This window comes from Melospiza melodia, chromosome 18 (assembly GCF_035770615.1).
Source record: "Melospiza melodia melodia isolate bMelMel2 chromosome 18, bMelMel2.pri, whole genome shotgun sequence".
Lineage (NCBI taxonomy): Eukaryota > Metazoa > Chordata > Aves > Passeriformes > Passerellidae > Melospiza > Melospiza melodia.
Genome location: NC_086211.1, coordinates 10,392,212 through 10,415,713, shown reverse-complemented (window position 1 = coordinate 10,415,713; position 23,502 = coordinate 10,392,212). Strand labels below are relative to the sequence as shown.

Here is a 23,502-nt window from a genome sequence, read left to right as displayed (position 1 = left end):
ATTATAACACCATTCATGTGATAACCAGAAAATGCATTTATGCATATAATAAATGTCAGTGCTTTTTCTCCCTCTACAACAATACCTCCATTTTTCCCCCATAACCAAATATTTTCCCATAGTACCACTAATGCTTCCATTTTAACTCTGATGTTATTAATGTAATTTATCATTAATAACAAATAGCAAGTTTAAGGGGAAAAAATAACACATACAATAAAAGGAGGCAACAAGATACATCTTTCTGGGCTAAAACCAACTCATTCAATAGCACTTGCAGGACTGACTTATACTGGCACACAGCAAAAATTCTCAGTTTTGTCTTTCTTCTACAGACACACTCTGTTATTATTCCCAAACGGAACACAAATTTTGTCTCCTTGAACAGCACGGCCAGCACACAAACAGCTCTGTTTTCTTTTCAATTTCTCACACATCCACTGCTGCCTCAGCCAACTTGAGCTTGTTAAGCCTCCTTCCCAGGCTGTTTGCTTTGTTTCAGATTTCAAAGCACAGTGATCTTCCCTCACACTGCGTTTTGCCCAGTGGTTGTCCTGTGCTCTGCTCACCCTTCTCAGACTAAAGAGCAGAATGAGTCCCAGTGATGTGACTGCTGCTGCACTGTACTGGGTACCAGCATGCAAAATTTTCTGATTGACGTTACTTTGTGTGACACAAGATGTTGTAACTTCCCCTAACAATTTGGTAAATTGGCATTATGCAAGGATAATAACTGGAGATCTGGAATGGGATTTACTTCTAGTCTTTCATAGGCCAGTGGCACAGAGATGAGTACTCTTACAAATATAAAAGGAATAAATTCTTTAAAAAGAAAAGCATTGGTGAAAATTCCAGGTACTTTCTGTTTTACTGAATGGCAGGCACAGTTACAGTTTAACTTGCAGTGGATTAAAGCAACACCCAGGGGTCTCTCACAGAGGAGCATGCAAGCACTTCCTAAACAGCTTACACCCATACTGGCATCACTTCAGTATGTTTCAGCATATACCTCAGCTCAACTGATCTATCCTGGCAAAGTGTATCCCTGCAGAGAAAATACATTTTTTAGGTTTCTTGTCAATGCACAAGCAAGTGCGTACATGATGAATTAAGCTAAGGAGAAATAAACACTATCTGGTTTATTGTTTTGCCTTTCCCAGCAATCAAAAGTCCATTATCCTCAATGAAAGGCCAATAAAAGTTAGAGAAAGAGAACATTTCATTACCCACACAGTATTTCATAGGTACTTGCTGCCATACTGATAATTGAGGCCTGAAAACCAGTTTACTTGAACAGCCAGTAGATTACAAGTCTATTGAGAATAGTTAGTAACAAAATTAATATTCAAGCCCAGTATCCTATTAGGGCATTTGTTCTCATTTGGGATTTACAACTTATTTACCTGATAGGCTTTCTGCAGTGGAAGATAGTTCACAGTTCATAACTTCAAACTTCATCAAGGCAGCTCCCAAAGAGAATGATATCAGTGGGATTTTAATCAACATGGCAGTATGCCAGAGGAAAATACCGATTTTCATATACCTGGTAGGGTAAATAACAGACTATTCACTGGACTAGGAGAAAATGGGAAAAGTTATTAAGTGCCAGAGTGGGAATATGTTGGGTGATTTACTCTTTTCCCCTCATCCCCTGAAAAGACTAAAATCATGTAATTTACAAAACTATTTTTCTGACAGCCTGAGTAATAGCATCTTCTGCTCCATTTTGTCATAACTCTTTAGCTATTCTCTCCTTCCAAATCTGGGTGTCAGCTAATGTCTGCTGTTTCAACCCTAAAATATTACCAAGATACACAAAAGCTGTGTCTGAGCAGAGTACATGGAATAAGATAACACTGCAGCACAGATCAGCCATCCATGTCTGAAATAATGATAAAGTAAAAACTGCTGTAATCCCAAACCACAGATGATGTTTGGGAAACCAGATTGACCATCCCCTGGACAATGTCCCAGGCTGAACTTCAGACGTCCAGTACCTGGAGGACAGAAGGAACCTGCCCCACAGAACCCTTCTCCAGGAGTCACACCTGCAGCCTTTCCAACTCCTGCCTGCCACAGAAATGCCCCAACATCACCAGCACCACTTTTTGAGTAAACTTATCACTCACAAGCTCATTAATCACCTCTTAAAGAGCAGAAAATAAATACTTCAATAGAAGATGACACCAAAGAAAGCAACTGACATATCAATTGTTCATATGTGAGCAAGAGCTCCTTACACACTTGTATCTGCCTTGTATTTGTACTTCAGTCCTTTAAGGACGACAAATTTTCCTGCATATCCATTCAGACAGTTACTGATAAGCTTACATGAGGACAGCCAGCTTTGAAAATCAGGGTCTGATTTTGAAATCATGTTTAACTTGGACTAAAATTATAGCAATTATGAATGCATGGAGTTTTTTTTCAAAAGCATCATTTAACATAAAAGACCAAACTGCTCATTTGCTGATTTTCTAGATGTTTCTTAATGTTTTGCTCTCTTTGCAGCATGTGATCTTCCCTTTGGAAAAAATACAGGGCAAATTCTGCAACTTTTCTGTCCAAAACAGCAGACAAAGCACAGCTGCCATTCCAAGGCATTTCCAATGAAACGAAGGCAGGAGACCAACTCTCACTTTTAAAGCAGAGGCAAACCATAGGCAACTCACCTGGCCCTGAGGGCTTCTGTGTGCCAGTCAGACTAGATCAGATGCAGCAAAAGAGCAAAAACGATGGAAGAGACAACTTAAAACTCCAAATGCTTTTCCAAAGCTCACCCAGCAAAGTAGGTCTGGAGCAGAGTGACACTGGCAGCACAGGGGAGGGATCAGGGGAATCAAGACACAACTTATTTGATGAACACAAAGCTGAAAGTAGATGGTGCTCCTCTCAAAATCAAAAATTGAAATCTCAGTTGATAAAAGAAACAAGAGGAGAACAACTGCAAACATGGCTTTGTTGGTAGACATGGAAGCAGCTCCAGGAGTTTTGGCTGGGCCAGCAACACGATTTTATTTCATGAATCTGCATGGTCTCATCAGTAAGCCAGTGAAAACAGAAGCACTGAGTGACTGAGTGATAATGCCTTTCTAACTCAGAGGTTAAGGATGTGCTTCAAAAAGAAACTGGTGCCTGGCAAGGGACTCGCAAAGCTACACTAACTTCTTCCAGCACCACATACCTCCCTGTTTAATGACATTAGTACAAAGAAACAGATGTATCCCCTTTACATCAGTCCCACTAAAAAAAAAAGAAAAAAAAAAAAAAAAAGGAAAAAAGGTTCATCACAAAAACACTCAAAACCCTAAAAAAAAGTATGCTATTCCAATTTTATTTTATTTCTTTTGCTCTCCCAAAAGCACAGCTAGGAGCGCCTTAAAATTTCTGAAGCACTTTCTTTAATCTGCATTGGCCTTTTCTTTCTACATGGCAACATATTTTCATTAATAAGCATATTTTAACAAAATAATTGGCCTAAGAAGGTCCCTGAAAATGTAACAGCTGTAAGAACTAAAGAGATTAGAATTCCAGTATTAATGTAGTCTGGAAAAAGAGTGAATTGCTTCAGGGAAGAAACAGGCTTGGTCATTTTGAAACAGAATTCTATCCAATTTGCTGTTCAACCTTTTTTGGAGGAAAAAATACAAACAAAGGTCTAACCATGTGTTGTAGACCACATGTAGCATTAACACATCATTTTAACCTTCCCCTCCAGCCATAGCAAGTAATCAGAAAAAAGATTTTGCCCACTTCAAAGTGTTTTAGGAACTATTCTGTTCTTGCAAGGGCATTATTTCAATTCTTTAAACATAGCCACAGAAAATGGCAATAAAATAATGCAGCATAATTAAGGTTCTATAGTCTTCCTTTCCTAATGGTCTGCTGACCTGACAGCTTCGCTCAGGTACTGAAAATCTATTCTTCCACAGCTTGAATCTACACAAAAATTGTAGATTCTGGAAAGCATTGCCTTCTGTAGCCTTTTTTAACAGCTATTCAATAATAAAACCAAATTCTCAGTGATAGTGACACTCACTTCCAATTGCTCAACAAGGCCAGATAAAAGTGTGATGTCTCTGAAGAACTCTTCATAGCTGAAGACTCTTCAAGCTCTGTGAACAGACACCTGAAATCATCCTTTCCTCAGGACAATAGTGAAAAGAAAATATCATTGCACTAATTGCTATATAATACTGCAATTTCTACTCCCTTGACTAGATTACTTACAATAATCACATTATCATCACCTCCTTATCTTCACTACATATGCATTAGCCCATGGCTCATCCCCCTGCGTGTCATGGCAATCACTACAATCCCTTTCTCCAGAGCAAAAGAAAAAATGAAAAATATATTTTAGTTCATGAAACAAAGCTTTAAATAAGAGTCAGAACATTCATCAAGATATTCTTCAGTGTCAAATCCAGCTGGTTGGCCCAGAACACCTGATTATTTACAGACAGAAATACCACCGTGCAATGGCAACAAACATCCAGCATAGACATGAAAAATCTGCAATGTTTTGGGTTTCCAGCTGCAACTGCAACCCAGACTGCTCAGAAATTTAGGTTCTATAAAACACTGCAGAGCGTGTCTGACATCATCACTGCCAGCTTAGGCTGAGACTGAACCATGGAACACACAAGGGTTCTGTTATGGATGCTGCAACCTCCCAGCCACGCAGCTCCAGGGCTGGTAACAGTTTCTCCTTTCCTCTAACACACCAGGATGACAAGCAGCAAACAGCATCGTTTTTCCAAGTGGAGAGTACATCTTCATCACTTCTCTCTTGAGAATTCTGTCACTGCCTGAGGCACAAAAGAACAAAATACAAAAAGGCAGAAATACCCAAAAAAAGTCGAGCTCTCCGGCTTCCTGTAAAAAGGTAAAGATACTTCTAACTTCTGGGGAAATGTTCTTTTCTAGGAGATGAGGCTTTAAAAGTGTTTAGAACATAGTTTGCCATATTCCAACAAGAATCCCAAGGCTGATGAGCAGAGTTCCTGATTGTCTGCTAAGGGGTACGTCAGGATCCTACTCACCTCCCACTTCACCTTTACCAAATCTAACATTTATATAAGCCTGGACATTTATATAAGACTAGATTTGGAGGCAGTGGAGGCAGAAATCTCAAGATTTCTGTAAATGCAAAGAATGTAGAATTATAAAGAACATGCTCATCCTTCTTCATTGACCAGTTTCCATCATAACATCAGCCCATTCTTGCCATTCCTGAGCTTCTTCATTTTCCATCTAAATACCATTCACCTCTTTCAATTTCCCACCCAAGTTTCAGTTGTCTGACTCATTTTATGCTGTTTCATCGGTTTTTCTTCTTCCTGCATCCAGCCACCACATCCTCCTCCCAGGCTCATTTTTACCAGATTAAACAAAACCAAAGTGCCTTATCTCCTGGAGGTGAGACTTTCATTCCCTGGTCACTGAAGTAACAAATTTCTAAGCTTATTACAGAATCAGGGCTTTTTAGAAGGTGGGAGACTAATTGCAGACATTATTCCAGAAAATTCTCTATTGCTAATAGCTGCACTGATAGAAATTAGACACAGAAACATCCTTCCAGCTTCTGGCCCAAAAACTTTTGCTGTGTTCAGCCAGTCCTTAACAAGAGGTTACAGCTGGGGCCTGTTAATGCCATTCCTGTTGTACCCAATTATTTTTTCCTAAAATTTGTATTTATACAGCCAAAAGATGATAAATTTATATCTATTAATACGTCAAACAACAAAATACTTCAAACAACAAAATTTATCTAGAATAGACTAAACTATAAATTGTGGTGCTGTAAGCAGGCAAAGCATGTCTGGGCTGTATTTTTAATCAAAATACAATTCCATCCAGTGACTTCACCATAGTTCTTTTAGCTGTAGTCTTAACCTCAGAAAATTTCCCTGGTCAACAGACATAACTAATCAAAAACTAGAATAAAAAGCCACAGTGAGCAGCACAGATTTTAATCCTATCCACCCAGTCATGGAGAGAACTGCTAAAATCTGGGTTAATCCTTCCAATCCTTAGTCAGAAATGAAAGTCTGTGCAATTGAAATAGTATGCCAGAATTAGATTTGCTTGTGCTAAGGATTTGATTAAGCCAAAAATTAAGATCTGAAATAGCTTCAGTTAAAACCAAAGTAGTGCATTTCCACTGACAGATATTATAATCCAAAAGAGTCATTGTACTGAGACCAAACTCATAACTCTTCTCTCCACAGGAAATTAATTTGGGACAAATCCCAGACACACTGATTTTCAGATAGTTTTGTCAAAAAAAAAAAAAAGGAAAAAAAAATCAGCTTTTCTTCAAAGTGATGATGACAACCACTGGACTGGAACGTCATGAATGAGGAACAGTCACTTGTGAGGAAGACCACAGAAATAAAGACAATTACTTATATTGACCTTCATAGGAATCAGATTCTCACAAACACTGGCAATCTTAGCTAGTTTAAGTTTGTTACTGCCCTCAAAAACATGACATATACATTAGATATAAAATATGCATCCCATATCTATCTACCTGTATTGGGCAGGGATTGACTATTCTCAGCAAACTGACAGGTTACACATGTCAACATTACAAATTTTTCAAATGAAAAGGGACATTACCACTCCCCCAGGAGCCATGTCACTTGAAGCCTCTTCATCACTTGATTAAAGCCTGCACAAATCTAAAATATTACAAACAGTCTGCATTTGCTGCTGCTGCCAGTCTTCAGCCTTGTCTATAGACAATTTACATCAAGGCTGAATTTGATGGTTGTTTTCTTGTTGGAGTTAGATGAGAGATCACTTCAGGACCCAGAACACCAGTGATCCCCTTGAGCCTACAAATGCCTCGTGTGTGCACTTGTGTGACGCATCACACTGTGCAGGCACCAGGGGAGCCAAAAGCAGAGTGGCAGCAAAACTCTGTTACAAATATTTAAGGTGTATAGTAACAGAATAATAGAGGGAAATATTCAGTTGTATTCTCCATGTCAAGATAGCCAGAGGTTTCAAGCAGTTGCATAAGCACATTTCTGTAATCTTTGTTGCTCCCAAGCTCGAAGCTTTTACTCAGGCAAGGCTCTTTGAAGTTACTTTGGGAACTGGCTCTCTGCAGATGGAAAAAACAAATGATTAAACCAGCTCAATAGGGAGCCAAGCTTACTGTACATACTTGATTTAAAAAGAAACTAAGGAAAGGAGAATTTTTTTTAACACAAACTAGAATGCTTGTTAAGAAGGAAAATATTCCACCATCTGAGCTGAATTAGAAAAGCTACCAGAATTTTTAACTGGGTGGAATATGCAAATGAAACCTCAGAATGACCCAGTAAGGCAGAAACCTAGCTATCAAAATGAAGTTTAAATAAGTTAGTGTATAATAATCAGGTTTAACTCAAATTAAACCAACCAGCTTGTCAACAGGGTATTTCACTAGCAATCCAGTAAATCATGAGACAGAACTCCCCAAGTGCAGCCCCTAACAAACCAAATCATTGCTTTAGCCAGAGATTGCTCTTCTTAGCAGAAAATGCTTTAAGTCTATTGCATGCTTAGCCTTTCTATCTCATATTACAAGATATTACAAGACTATGTCTGCATCTTTATGGCTGTTACATAAAGAACATACTAAGCCCTTCATTTGAAAGAAAAAAACCCCTTCATTATCTCTTTACATGGCAGCGTTGAAATTTTCAGGAAAGGCAATTAAATAAGCACTAAAGGACTAATTATTTAAAGCATTTGCTTACTTTGCACTTGCTCTTCATCCTTTACTTCCCAATGAAATCAATCACACCAAAGTCAGGATCCCACCAGCAAGATTTTTGCTTTCCACGTGGACTTGTATATGACCTGCACACTATCTTTTCCTCATGGCATTTTGTTCCTCAGCTTTTAAAAATGCCTTTGCTGACCTAGAGAGCTTTCTTCTGCATAACTTATTTAAAACTAAGGTTGTGCATGCCTATAACCTACTTTGTACAGTTAAAAAAACACAGCAGAGTGTTGGAAATGTGCAGAGTTCATTCTTATTTTAGCTTAAGTTTCTCACTGTTTTCAGGCAGTGTCCACTGAGGGCTGCACTGCAGCTTAACAAATCAATGGGACCTACACTGGAATAAGGATTGCTGAGGTGGACTGTTACACTCTATTATTGCCTGAAATCTCTCCCTATTTAAAGATCTTTGCCTCATACCGTAAAAAAGTTACATCAAAAACCAACATCTCTTAAGCCAGGAGTCATCTCATACCAGGAAGGAGTCAGAAAGAATAAATTAAAACAATTTAAACAAGCACTCTAAAGATTGGTAAGGCTTTCAATGACCACACATACTGCAGGTGACAGCTGCAATCACAAAATTCCAACACATTCTTTTAAAATTTTATTCAGAGATCATGTGAGATATCTGATTTTTATGAGAAATTGGGAATGTCATCAAAAATATCTGTATATAGGGAGTGTATATAGCGAAAATACCTGTATATAGTGAGAAGACACTGAGCAATGGTTCAGGATATAATAACATGATTTTTCTTTTATTATTTGCACCTGTCCTAAGTCATCTATTTAGTGTCATTTTTTCACTGATCATTGGAAATATTTCAGCTACTCTTATAAAATAATGATGGATAGCAAAGAGCAACAGGAATGTGAGAGATTGCAAGCCTGAAACCTGAGAAAGGTTAGAAAAGGTGTGACATTATTTTTGCAGTTGTTAAGACTGATAAAAATGACCGGATAAGTATATCTGGAAATGGCTATGAAAATAATTTTTGTCTTTTTCTAACCCAGAGTGTGGAGGGCATCATGTAATTTGTATTTTCCCCACAAAGTGCCCAGGCTGTCCTTGCCCGGCTCTCCCCTGAGCTCTGTTCTCTGCAGACACTGTTCATTTTCAGCCTCATGATCCAACCAGATGTTAGACAACATCAGGATTTGTGTTATTCAGGATCCAGAATTTGTTCAGTGCATGTAATAACAATTTAGGAACCAAGTGCCAGTGAACCTGAGCCTCAGAATGGCATTTCTAAAGTAATAACACAGCACCTTCACATACAGGGCAGACTGCAAAATTAGCAATCACCTAAGACAGTGGGAAGAAATTTGCTTTCATATTTTTTCCTGTCAACCTGTCCTTGCCACAAGTATTCTAAAAGCCCTAATGGGAGATGCAAAATTCAGAACTGAATTAAATTATAAAAGGGAATTATTAATATATTTTGAGACTCCAGTTCCTAAATAATGCAAGGTATTAGGCACTCCCACAAAGCACCTGAACAGAGTGAATATAGATGCATAGAAAAAAGTACTTCTATTACTACAAATCAGAGAATTAGTGAACACTCTTTCCATTTTTATAGAAATTAATGTTTACACAGAACAGCATCAGTGGCCAACCAAGTGCACAGCAAAACAAGGGGAGGATTTTATTTCAGGAAAAGCCTATAACAGACTCCCTGTCTCAGAGGTTACACTAATGGAAAAAAACAGGAGCAGTAGAGAAATTTCAAATTGCCTTAGAATGGATACAAGCAGACACTCCAATACATCAGTTTCCAGATGGTTAACTCCAGCCCAGACTCCCCACACTGCAAAAGGAAAAGCAAGAACCTCCCTGTGCAAGTATCTAAAGTAGTCAGTGAATGCAGAAGGAATGACTTAGGACTGAAAAGCATTGCCCAAAATGCCAAGGTCAGGAACCCTGAAAAGATAGAGATGGAAACTGTTCAGAATTTTGAGTAATTCTGGTTCTCATACTGTTTTTTTCACAAAAGAGCACTTCCATCACTAATTTTTATTTCTGTTTTATCACCACCTCAGTTTCCCACCAACACTGTCCTCACTCACCTGGCTCAGTTTATACTCCTTTCCTCTGTTTCCGGCTTATTAAATAAGAAGAGGTTTGGCTTAAATTCATAGTTTTTACTATGTTCTTGGGACCCCACAGAATTTTTATTTCTCCAATTAAGATGATTTTAGCAACTGTCTTCTGTGCTCTGTGTACACTGAAAGAGTCCCAGCATTCCTAAAATTCAGGGATACAGAATTTTAGGCTGAGAGGTGTATTCCCTCCTACTCACCTTTGCTTCTACTAGAAGTAAATTAAGGCAATAAATGAAAATAAAAAGCCATCCTAACTAGAATGACAGTCAAGTATGAAGTGGAATGGCAAATGGATGGGGAGCAGCTGAAAGCTCCAGCAGAGGAGGGGGATTGGAAGCAGCTCCTAGGAGAAGAAGGTGGGCAGAGAATGGACTGGGTAAGGAAAATCCAGTCTAAGAGCAAGTGAAGAAAGCAAGTATTTCTTTTTACAACTTCTGCACCAGTTTGCTGTTACACAGTTATGGGACAGACCTTAAAGTTTCACATGCTAAGCAGCTGAGCCATGCATATCTTCCTCTGGAACCCAGATTCCACAAAAGGAATTGCCAGCCTTTTTGCAGATAACAGTAGTTAAACACAGATAAAGGAAAGAGGAGGGGATGCAAACAGATCAAAACCAAATAAAGAACAGGGTTAGTTTGTTTCCTACAAAAATAGTGTGACTGCTGAAAATAAACCAGACCATCCTAAATGGTACTTGACTAGAATACAGACACATAATTCATAATTCTGGCATTTGTTTTCTTATGATGAATTCACAAGCCTTATCTCATCCCAATTAGGTACTTCATAAGCTCTGATGCCTATATCAACACAATTTATTCAGAACTCTTAATTAGCCTCACACACAAAAAATAACATGCAATTTGTCTGGTAATTATATGTTTCTGTAACTCCTAAAAGCAACTTGTTACTTAGAAGAGATTACCTTAATTCTATATTCTGTCATACATAATTGTGTTGCAAATTTTGTTGAGCTGAAAGGTGGCTATAAAATCCTTGCTTGCTCTTCTTTCATAGTAGTTCTACATACACAGCATGTTTCCACTAGACACAAAATCAATGCAGTGAAAACAAAGCAGTCCTATTGCTAATTTAGTCACATGGAAAGGCAAACTGCTCGGCACAAATAGACAAAACTTTCCATCAATAAATTTAAAGAAATCTTGAACCAAAAGTTAGGACACTAAAAAAACTGTCACTGTCAAGAAAAAAAAAAAAAAAAAAAAAGATAAGCAGCTTTCCACGCAGCAATCCTTTGAATGAAACATGTTTATAGAAACATCTTGCTGCAATGTGCACAAAAGGCAGGTTATAAATAGCCACAAACACTGAGCAGAGGCCATGGAGCAAGACCAGCACTGGAGCTCTCAGTCATGCTGCAGCAAGGAACTTGTGACAAGGAAATGGTTCAGCCTATCTTCATTAAGAGCCTAGAAGGAAATTACTTTCCCAAACCTATGATGGAGACAGGAAGCCCAAAACACTGACTGGGGAGTCATGTGGTAATGAAGCACCTCTCCAAAAATGCTTACTCAAAACCCAAATCAAGGGATGCACAAAGTTGAGAGGTCTTGATCTGAAAAAAATCCAAGCTACTCCAGAATGGCTGGATGTGATCCTGCTGGGAAATCACATTTCTGTTAGCCAATGCAGCTCACCAAAGCACCACCACCTGCAGGCTCCACCCAATGAGTAGGTAAATCATTGGAAAATATTAAAAGCACAAAGATTACCACCTGTTTTTCTCTCAGCCTTCCTTCTCCACCTTCAGCAAGGGAATCCAGGAAAAAGCAGGGAGAAGAGCCTGCATGTATACCAAAAATCACAAACCTTGATTTCTCAGGGCTGATCACACCCAAATAAGACACAAAAGATGTCCAAAGAGATGTCTTTCTTTCAAAAGAAATTGAGATTGGTTTGGAGCTGTATGCAGAATATTACAATGTTTTAGTCAAATCTCATCCAGAACCCTTTAATGTGTTTCTCAGTGTGTTACAGCCAGAAGGAAATGTACCTCTACTTTCAATTTCCCCGTCCAAAAACATGTTCATCTTACTAAGCAAGATTGACCAATGTACAACCAAATGGAGTTACTGCCATGCTCTAGAAGTTTATGACCAGTCTGACCTCAGAAATGTTGCTGGATTTCCTAAATTTAGTTCAGCCTCTGTAGCTGTTGAAGAGGAGAACAGAAAAGAAATGGATTATACAAGCCATCTACATATGTACATTCATGAATTATTTCTTTAATCTGCAAGTGAAGCTGAAAGAATCAGTATGCAAATAAAATCTTAGTCTCAAATTTGGACTAGAAATGGTTCCTTTTTCAAGAGGTTTAAATCATTCACAAAGGTTGATCAGGGAACCCCATTTACCCCTCAGCCCAGGAGGCCAGAAAGGACAAACCTCTCTCCAGAGGAATTTTGCTCTTCCCCAAATAAGAGAGAACTTTTACACCTGGAACCTGCTCATCCCCCCAGATACTGAGACTTTTTAATCCCTTAAGCTTCATGTGTATGGAACGTACAGAAAAAATTGCTATAGGGAAAGGAGACAATGCTAACTGCCTATCACAAACTTACAGCAGCGTGGCACCAACCAGCCCCATCAGCAACTTGGAATATCACATTTGCATAACAGCAAAACTCATTTTCCTAATGGCTGTTCAGCTTTTATACTACCTTTCTTCTGCACACTTCAATTTCTCTCCAAACATTCCACCTTCTAACCAACCACTCATTTCCAGCTCTGGTTTCACAGAGCCTGTGAGTTTCACATTTCCCTGACCCAGACTATCAACTCTCAGGACAGACAGGATTCATCCCGCATTTGCCAAAGGGCACAAAACATTTTCATTGAAAGAGTGGAGAGACAGAGCATTATCCCTGAGCAGCAGTGTCCCTGCAGGGCCATCAGGGCCCAGCTGGGTGTCCCCCTGAGGAGCCAGAGGGGCTGGGCTGATGCACTGAACCCACTGCAGCTCTGCAGGCAGGGAACTGAACCATGTGCAGCTTTACACACTGTGCCTCCAGCTCATGCACCTCAACTGCAAGCACAGGGGTTTTCTCCTAAGGACATTAAGTCTAAATCTAATATAAATAGCCAATGATGCTGCTGCAGCTTTATGTATTTATTTCAGTGAAGTACAGAAGAAAATATCTCAAGGATTTAAACAAACAATATGGTGACAGATGGTGTGGAGACAATCCAGGCTGGGCTCTCTCAGTAAAATCCACACAACTTCATAGCTCCAGGCAAGAGCAAAGGCAAAGAAGGAAGGAGGAGGGAAGAGGGGAAGGGAAAGAGTACAAACCAGATGACCACAGATTTGTAAAAATTAAAAGCTACAGTCTGCAAATTCTCTCTGTGCATCTATTCAAAGCCCTCTGTACCATCACCAGGTAGGCAGATCTATCCCAGAGTCTTCCAAGCAAAAAAAATTATAGAGAAATTCTCCAAATTAAATTGTTAGTTCAAATAAGTGACAAAACACACTAATGAACTGTCTATTCAAGTAATCTAAGCATCCTCAAAAATAATTAATAGATGAAACACAAATGTGTTTGACATTATATCAAAGCCCTTCTGTGCTGTACACTGCATAATTTTAGACTTTCAGGTACATTCTCTGGATAATTCTAATTGCCAGAAACTTGCTATGTATTTTGTAATGACCTATAATTATTTTATAGCTTAAAAGGAATATTTTTTAATTTTCTATTTGAGAATGTTCTTGGAAAAAAAAATCCAAAGAAGTCACCAGGAGTTTCTGGAAGCTGAAAATCATGCTGAAGGTCTTGTGTCCTACTTTCACAGCCCAGGAGTGTGCTGTGTTGTAATTACCCACAGGCAGGCAATAGTTTGGAGAGATTGCATGGGTGATCTACAACAGGGACTTGCCAGACTTGCCAGCAGTTTTAAGATGTTGCTGCTCAAAACAAAGATACTTAAAGCTTTCTATTTCCAAGGTAAAACTAAGAACAGTTGGAAGAGAAAGAAAACAGTACCTTTGAGATGAAAATATACAGCTTACTGCAAAGGACTAAAGTGAAGCCAAACCATCCTTTCTCCTAAATGAGTGGAGTGTGGAAACCAGCCCTGCACCCTCAGCTCAGCTGCAAATTTAAGCAAACTAAGATATCAGGAACTTACCTACATGTAAACTGCATGAAAAATCAAGCAAACTCTAGAAGACTTCAGTTTCCTATAACTTGTTCATTAGTTACCAAAGTTCCCAATATTTTCAAAACTATCTTCCTTCTACTTTGGAAAATTAAAGTAACTATCCCTCCCTTGAGCTCCATAAGAGTGACAGTTCAAGTCTACTCTTGCAGTATTCCAGAAATCCATCCATGTTTCCTTCACCCAATTAAGAGGGATAAGCTTTCATGGACAAGCGAAAGAGGAATAATAAAATCACTTCTAGGAAAATTTATTGCTAGGAAAACCCTTTAGTAAAAGGAATGGGAGAAAGAGAGCAAGAAAGCAAAGCTCACATCATTAATATAATGCTCCTCTGAGTTCCAAGACCCAGTTGAAGGTGGCAAACACTCCCAGCCATGCCAGCACAGTAATGGCAATGTCTCAACCAGCAGGCTCTATCCCAACCATCTCACCCTGGCACAGCACTGCCTCCTGAGGAGGAAAAACACAGGATATTGTATGCACTCACTTCATTCTCCTCAACAGGACAAATCCCAGGCATGTTTTTAACCATTTAACACCACTGATTACAAAATGTGTAATTGCAGAATGTGCAAAAGGTACTGCCACAGATTACGTTCTAGGTCTAAAAATCTTATGGATGTGCAAGACTTTCTTAAAAGTACATATAGGTTGACTTTATGGATATGGACAAGTAAACACAGATTTGCAAGGAGGTCAGTGCTACATTCCTACTGCAGCTCAAAATAAAAATTAGAATATCTGAAGGTTATTCTTCCCATAGGGACCTTCATACAGCTAGAAAGGAAGAAAATCAAATTCAATTGCTTCTTTAAATGAGTCAGAAGCTGGAAATATTGTGTGCAACAGACTATATAGTAGTGCAAGCTACTATGTCTAGACCTGAAACAGCAGTTATATGAATACAGCTATTTTTGCACTAAAGTATTATTAACCTGTGGTTTAATCTTCCTAACAGTAACAAAGCCAATGTGAGTATCATGCTCAGATACATAGTGCCATACACATCAGCCATCAGTAAGGGGGAAATGAAAAGTTGCTATTATAGAAAATCTTAAATTTACAGTTTTCTATAATGAAATACAGAACTGCTTTTACAAGCCAACTAAACGGACTAGACAAATCTATGTATGCATATGGCAGACACATGAATTAATGAGCACATTCCATGTAGGATGACCTCCAGAAAAGATTCTACAATAAAAAACAAATACAACACCCCCCTGCTATCCATCAAAGAAGGTTGAAAGCATTAGGAGTTGAAGCACACTTACACATAGTAGAAGAGTTGAGTGTGGCTTTTGAACCTCTTTTGGTCCTTTAGAGAATCCCTGTGCCATGAAGACATTTGGCAAAGAGGCAGGAGGATGTGTGGAGGAACTTGAACATCTAAGTCACATACAGATATGGGAGCATAAATGCTCCAGAGCCCGGAGTCTGGGGGAGCTCTGATCACAGCTGCTTAGAGCTCTGGTTTGCACAAGTGCAGCACGGTTTTGTGCCTCTCAAACGAGCTAAAACAAAGCAATTCCAGCTATACCTATAATGAGGTGAAAATGACAAGAGTAATGCAAACATCTTCAAGTGTTTCACTGAAGTACCTAAAAAATCACCACGAAAGGAAGGAAAGATTTCAAAGCAGAGTTTCACTCGGTGCTTATGAGCAGTTAGATGCGATGCTGATGAAGTGTCCGGCAGAGCCCCGGGGCCCAGGGGATGCGCTGAAGGTGAGTCAGCAGTGCTCCCTCTCGGCGGCACAGCCCAGCCCGGCTGCGGCAGCCGCTGCTCCCCCCGCAGCACCCGCTGGGCCACACCTGCAGCCCCCTGCCCTATCTGGGTCTCCCCATACAAGACACCGATGTATCCAAGGACGCCCGAAGTGCAAGGGCTGAAGGAACCTTTTCCCCAGGAAAGCGACAGGTGAGGAGCGCTGTAACTGAGCCGGCAATGGCACTGAGAGCTGGACTCAGACTCACAGCAAAAGAACAAAAGCCTGTGGTATCAAGGGAAACTCTAATGAGATAAAAGCAAAATATTTGCATGGTGAGAGAGGTTAATTGCTGAAACAGATTGCCCAGAGAGGCTGTGGTATCTACTTCCAGGGAGATATTCAAAACTTGACTGTATGATCTGATTTCAATATTAGCTCATCAGAGAGCAAGGGCTGGGTTAGACAACCTCCAGCAACCCTGTCTAACCTCCAGGGCTCTCACAGGATGATTCTGCAATAATATATAGCACTAACCTTCTGGAAAAGCAGTTAATTATTTTGCATAACATTCCCAGATCTGTTTCAAGAAGTATCACTTTGTGATAGCCCTTCTGGAAAATTACCCTCACCCTTAACACTTCTTGACTATGTTATAACTTTGAGTGCTTCCACAAGAATAAAATGCCTCAAATTATGTCTGTTAGAAAGACTTCTGGAAACATTTAGGTTTGCAATCAGCAAAAGCAGTATCTTTCAAAGACACTAAATATTCCTGGACATATTTACCATACATAGGGATAATTTTCCCACATGTGAAGAAGTCTTTTAGCATTGACACATAACTACACATCATGTTCTGTTTTTAAAAAAAAAAAAGTATCGCAAATACTGCCATTATAATCATAGCATGTGGTGAAACAAAGGTAACTATGTTTGAAACAAAATGCTCAAGTCAGAAAACAGTTCCTAAGCAATGTTTGTTGAGACATCTCAAATATCAAGAGATACAAGAAGAATAAACAGCCAGCCTGTTTTCAGCATCCTCCAAGGGATGCTGATGCACAGCAGGCTGGCACAGATGCCCCAGACAATTCTCATCTTGTTTCAGCAGACTCTCCCACATCTGAATATGTTTGAAGTGCGTGGCAGAACTGGGGACCAAAGCCAAGGAGCAGCTCATTGGCAGGAGAGCTCCTGCCAAGACCAGGGGATAAAATCAGCTGTGGCACTGCCCAAAGGGCATCTCTGCAGCACAATCAGGAGCAGGTAAGTGCCATAAACCCCCAGGTGTCCCATTGGTTTGTTGGTAGGGTTGATATCAGGTGAAAAGAGATCAATGAGTTCAGAAAACATTCTGGATTGGTTGGCTTCACATGCCTGTCTATTTTCCATGTCTGAATCATGCAAAATCCCTCCTCAGATGGTGCAGGCAAACTCTGAGCAAACTGAAGCAGAGCTGGGCTGGCAAAGGAGGCAGTCTAGACAACACACCACTCACCCCAGATGTTCAGACAGGGACACAGCACTTCAAAAGCTCTATGTCCTGCATTAATCACTGCAAACTCCAAATATGGCCATACCTCATTCTTGGAAATATAAAACAGCTTTTTTTTTTTTACAGATATGGGTCTTCAGTCAAGATTCACATTGACATAATATTTATTAGCCACAGAGAATATGGTAGCTTATCTCCTCTGAGTCATTCAGTGAAGTCTTCAGCAGTATAGAGCATTATAAATGAGTTCCCATTCCTGTGCCCTCAGTTTAGTTGAGTTCAGCATCACATAACAACCTGGCACAGACCTCATAGGATAAGGACACAAATGAAATGGCCTTATTAGAGTGCCAGAGCACTACATCCACAAGCAGGAGTGGGACCAAGCACCTTTTGCACAGCCAGGCATCTCAATGCATGAGACAAAGCAGGAGACTTAAAATAATCTTCACAAGTCAGACAACACCTCTGTGTGCCAGCTAAAATCCTGACAGAGACTTGAAACATTTCATATTTCCAATCCTTCTCCCTCAGATTTCATCTCCCCGCCTTTATGACAGCACTGTGAATTTCAACTTCATCTCCAAGGAATTCATTCCTAAATGAATGGTTAATTGAGTGACACCTGCAAGTCTCATTACTGAGATGTTCCAAACCCCACTGCAAGACACTGCACATTGCAAAGGTCAGGCTGAAAATTAAGGCAATATTAGTTGCATGAACAAACAATTCCTTCACCCAATTCAAGCTACTGAAGACTGCTCTGTTAGATTGTTTTAACACACAAAAGACAATTTTGATTTCCCAAATGGAAATCTTAGAAGCTAAATTTCAGCAGGAAAGTTTGCTAATAAAACTTTCATAACCCCTAAAATAAATGGCAGTGATACAATAATGATAATATTAGCATACAGTGAAAATAGTAGTAATTTACTGAGACAGAAAAATAGACTGTTTCATTTTCTAGAGGCTCTTACATAAAAGTAAAAATAGATCTGTATCAGTAACATCCTGCATCTGCCACCAAGAGTGAAGATGATTCTGTAAGAATTTCTTCCAGTATTTCATCACTTAGCCCTGGCTGAGATCAAGTGTTCCTACACTGGCAGACACAGTTAAGTGAAATATGTATCAAATAGAAGCACTAAATACATATAAACCCAGCTTTAAAAGACAAGTAAATCTGCACTGTAATTTAAAAGCACATGAAATAACTGCCTCTGTAATTTGGTCACTGCAATTGCATTTGAGATAGCAGCATTGACTGTAATGATCTTTCTGTATAAATCAAGATGCCAAAGCCATTGTTATAGGATCCCTGCTATAATTCAGCACTTATTGTCCTCCCTTGTATGACAAGTTCTATAGGACCATTATTCAAATAAGAGAATAAGAGAAACAGACCTCTTATCCCAAAGGAAAAAAGTCTATTCCAGAGGTAAAAAGTTTCCAAAGTTCAAAGCTGATTCCTCAATCATAATTAACCCTGCTTCTTTTCCCCCCACCTTCACAAAATAATACATCTGGACCACTTCCTTTTCAGATGTGTTCAGAGAGCCCTTTACTACTCAAAAGTCACTCTTAAGAAAAGATAATATTCAATGAATAAGGAACCCTAAAGCATGGAAATACCAGGAAATAAGTTAGAATTCACATTAAAGATGCTCAAGTGCTGGCAAACCAGTGACTTCGCACATGTGCGCTCTCTCTGAGCTCTCCTCTCTTACACCGCACCGGGAGCTCCTCTGAGTCCCAGTGAGGCAGAGCCCCCAGCAGAGCTGAGCCCTGCACTCAGTGCCTGTCTCAGGAGCAGCAGGGATCACCTCTCAAAATCAATGCTGCAGTGCCAGCAAAGAGCTCTTAAAAATCCTTACAGCGTTAAGGAACTTGGGACATGAGTCACTTTTGCTCTTCCAGTCTCACAACAGATTACATAAAAATATGTTTTCCAACAAGACCATTTATCATTACCTCCAGATTTCAGACGGCCCTTACTGGATTTTCATGAACTACAGTAGCAAAGTACAACTATCCATTTAGCAAAAATCTCATTCAATGAATTCATGGAATGCAGTGGTTCATGTGTGCACGACTACTTAATTCAGATGCTGTAGTGGACCACTAAAGTCTGGGTTATTATTGTCCTATTATTACTGTTGCACCCAGATACATTCAGGTGCATCTATTCCTTGCTATTTCTCATAAGCACCACAGAACATCTGCTTATAGTTTTACAACTTATCCTCAAAATTATTTGATGATCCTACTATTAGGAGGCTGTTTTTACATGTATTGATCATATTAGCTATTGAAGTTTTTTAACTGACCATCATTCCATGTGCTGGAGAGTAATATCTCACTAGGGCTGCTTTGATAGTGTTAGAAAGTTGAGTTTCAGGCATGAACCCTGAAATATTTCTGAATATTTGATGAGCCATCAAAGACACCATTATACATACTTTTTCAAGTACAGAGAGACAATTAAGAGCATCTTTTTTAGACTTGCTTGTAGCAATTATTCATGATAGACACCAATACAATGAAGTACATCAGAATAGCAAGAGCTCTTAATAAATTTTCCTACCTTATCTGCCATTATCATGGAGGCCCCGCCATGAATTCCAAGAATTGGAATAGAAGTCTGAGATGAAATAAAATCCAAAATCTGAGCTACTGCCTCCTGATCAGTGTCATCTCCAAAAACCACTCCATGGATCTTGGTGCCTGACATCAAGTCACAAACATGTGTTATGATGCTCTTAGGGTCAGTCTGGTTCACAAGAAGAGTCACAACATTGATATCAACAGTCAGGTCTGCTGACATTTCCCTGGTCCAGAGAGCTCTGATATCTCTCTCTGTTATGTGCTTGGTCCTTCCCAGAATCACTGCAATGTTCAGGATGGGATAATTTTTCTCTGCTCCACGAACAAGATCCAAAGGTGCCAGAAGAGCTTGGAGTACCAGGAGAGCACAGCCAATTTTCCTCATCTTTGCCAGCTTTATCCCCTGTAAAAGCGATCACAATGCATAAGAAGAAAGTAGAGAAATATATATATACTGCATATCTTCAAAGAAGGTTTTAAACAGAAAGCTTCTGGGCATAATGCAAACTTTAGCAGCTTTTTATAATGCATCCTTCACCTTAGTTCCAAGTCAAGCCTCTTATATCCTATCAAAAACTTGGCTTGATGACAGTATTACAGCTGGCCTTCCATGAGCAAGGCAAAAACTGTAGCAGAAGTTCAGAGAAAAGACCCATTAAAATTCTTCCGGGATAGCCAACAAAATTTAAATGACTGACATAATTTTTAAAAAAGACATTCTCATCCTTCTCTTTAACCTTGCTGTGCTAAAATAGGTAAAAGCAATCTTTTTCCATCCAGAATATTTTCCTTCATCCTGGACATCTATTTAAACTTTAGTCACGGTCTATCCGAGAGAGGTATTTTAGCCCAAAATGAGAGAAGTGAGCCAAAGGTCTGCTGGAAACCCCAGTTCACACACTCCATACATCTCACAGCATCCCAAACTCATGCTGTTTTATTTCTGAGGATCCCCCCTAGGCAGCCGCTGCTTAAGGAATCCTACTGCATTTCTGGAACAGATTCAAAAGCACAATATTCTATCTTAATTCTTCTCTGTCCTCTCATGCAGCATTCAGAACTTGAGCATCTCAGAACTGCTGATCTCGGACACAAAGTTGTCCCTAGTGTTGAAGGGGAGGGTGTTCCATAAACGAGCATCACTGCACCGGTTACCTCACGTCTTCACTGAGTCTCTGTAGGGGGCTGAATATAGACGGAGTAGGATGGGGAGAGAGATGAGCCACAGAAGGGATCTGAGCTATCTGAAGGAGGCAGAAGGAGAGCAGGTCTGACTCTGCAAGATCTCCCCCTGTTTCTGTGCCCCGGGGGATTTCCACCCCCACAACTGGCTCTCCGCTAGCTGCAGGAAGGGAGTCCCTGTGCCACATCAAGCCAAGCTTGTTGCGGAGCGTCACGCAGAGCGCACCAGCGGGGCTGTCCAATCAGGGGTGGCATTTTCCACATCTCCCCTCTCATCCCGCCAGCCCTATCCCCATCCTCAGCCACAGCCGCCTGCTGCTGACACACACACACAGCCAGACAGGGGCTTGCAGCATAGCCACCTCCTTTCGGGGCACTCCACAGAGCATCCAACCGCACATCAGCGCTGCACATTCACTGCGGGCCGGGCTCCCGCCGGCCCCGCCACACGGAGCGCGGTGGGACAGCACACCGAACTGCCCCGGCTTCCCCCCGAGCCCGAGGAACGCTGGGGGCCCCCGAACCCCCCGTTCCGAGCGCTCCGATCCCCCCGTTCCGAGCGCCCCTCGGGCACGGCTCGCTGGTGCCGGGAGCGCGCACGGACGGCCCGGCCGCGTTGCGAGGGCGCCCCCGTGCGGGCGCGGGCCGCACGTACCCAGCGCCTCAGGAGACGGAGCGGCGGCGGCTGCCGGAGGTGCCGGTGCTGCTGTCGGTGTCGCTGCAGGACATGTCGCGACCGCGGGCATGTCGCGCCCCTCGCTGCCCGGGCTCAGGGCTGGCCTCCGCGCCGCTGGCCGCACGCGTGATCCCCGCCGCAGCCTGCGAGCGACATGGCATCCCGGGAGGGCGGCTACGTGGACAGGGAGACAGGCAAGGGGGGGCTGGACACGGGGGGAACGGGACGGGACAGCGGGGGGACAAGAGGAGACGAGGAGAAGCCGTTAGTCAGGTTGCAGATTTAACAGGAGAAAAAGAAATATACTTCGATCGCATGTGGTATGTGAGCGGAAATAAAGTGACTACAATCAAAAGTTCCCCCCCCTTCACTTAGATTTCAGCTCTTTGCTAAAAGCAGCTCCGTGAGCCCTCAGCCGTCCGGGATACGTCCCTCATCTTATCCAGGTCAGGAAAATCCTGAGCTCCCAACTGCCCGTGTGCTTCCAAGTGAGATGGACGGGTTTGAGAGCTGAGGGAAGAGACATCCAACCTGGAAAGCGCAGCTAATTAATATGAGCAAGGGCAGGAGTTTTCTTGGCAGGTTCAGAACGAGCATAACCCGGAGCACAGCTAAAGCGGTGTGGGATAAAGCTCTCCTGGATCAGAACCGCTTCATTCCCAATTTACCATAAACAAACCCAGGGAGACACTAAAGCAGAGCCCGCCACGGAAAGCGCGAATGCTCCGGTTTTTTTCATTCATAATCAGTAAATATGCATGAAGGCAGTTCTTCAAGCACCCCCAGCTCTATGTAGGACGCTGGCTGGCCAGGCAAAGCAGCCGGCGCTCCCTGCCCGGCCCTCGGCGCTGCCGGGGAACTCGGAGCCGGCACCGAGAGCCCGAGCCCTGCGCCCCTGCCCCGAGCTGGGCGCGATCCTCGCTCCCACCAGCGCTACTTACTGCATTCTCCCTCCACATAGTTCCAGTTTAAAGATCCTCAAAGTCATTTCAGTAGATTCCTTTGCAAACAGCGAAGTGGAAAACAGGTCCCTTAACGCCCGGATTTCATCCTGCAACTTGTTCCCACCGCAGTAAATAGCAGCCCGGCAGCTCTTTATCGCTTGAAATCCCGCATGATCAAGTTTTAGCGGAGCCACTGCAACTGAGATTCGCTCTTTACTTTTGGCAGGAGGCATTTAAGCATCTTCATCTTTTTTTTTTTTTTTCCCCTTTTCTTTTTTCCTCTCTTCCCTTTTTTTTTTAAACGGCGATATTGCCGCAGCAGCTCCCCAGGACGGCGGGCACGGAGCTGCTGTCGCTCCCTGGGAGCGGCGGGCACTGCCCGGGCTCCGGGAGGTGCGGCGGCTCCACCCGGGGCCGCCTGCGCGGCGCTGCGGGCCCGCTCCGCTCCGCCGCCCCCGGCACCGCCGCCCTTGCAGGGCGCAGCTCACGGCCGCCCTGCCACAGCCGGAGCAGCCGCTCTGGATACTTTGAAGGCTTCTCCCCCACCCCACCCCCCCGCCCCGCTCTGCTTGCACAAGCACCAGCGAATGAGTCAGACGCAGGCAATCGGGGGAGGGGGTGTCAGATCTGGGGGAACGGCGAGAACGCCGGGTTTGGGGCGCAGGAGCGGCAAACTCCAGCGCTCTCCCCGCGGTAGCATCCCCCGGCCAAAGGTTGGTAGCCCGGGAAACCCCAGAGTGTTCTCCTTTCCCTTGGTGCAGGGGCTGTCAAGCAGAAATCCCTGCCGTGGGGCTCGGGGGAATGAATGTG

General features: G+C 41.8%; 1 protein-coding gene across 3 annotated transcripts in view; it reads right to left on the bottom strand.

Annotated features, from left to right (window-relative positions):
* The window catches only part of GRIN2A (glutamate ionotropic receptor NMDA type subunit 2A), a 158,269-nt gene extending 135,171 nt beyond the window's left edge, over positions 1-23,098 (bottom strand). For all 3 annotated transcript variants that reach the window (XM_063171090.1, XM_063171091.1, XM_063171088.1), the window contains exons 1-3: positions 22,690-23,098; positions 21,728-21,953; positions 19,871-20,293 (exon numbers count right to left, since the gene is read on the bottom strand). In XM_063171090.1, coding sequence (XP_063027160.1) covers positions 19,871-20,275 — 405 coding nt within the window. In that variant the 5' untranslated portion in view covers positions 20,276-20,293; positions 21,728-21,953; positions 22,690-23,098. The remainder of the gene's footprint in view (positions 1-19,870; positions 20,294-21,727; positions 21,954-22,689) is intronic.
* Positions 23,099-23,502: the final 404 nt, after the last annotated feature.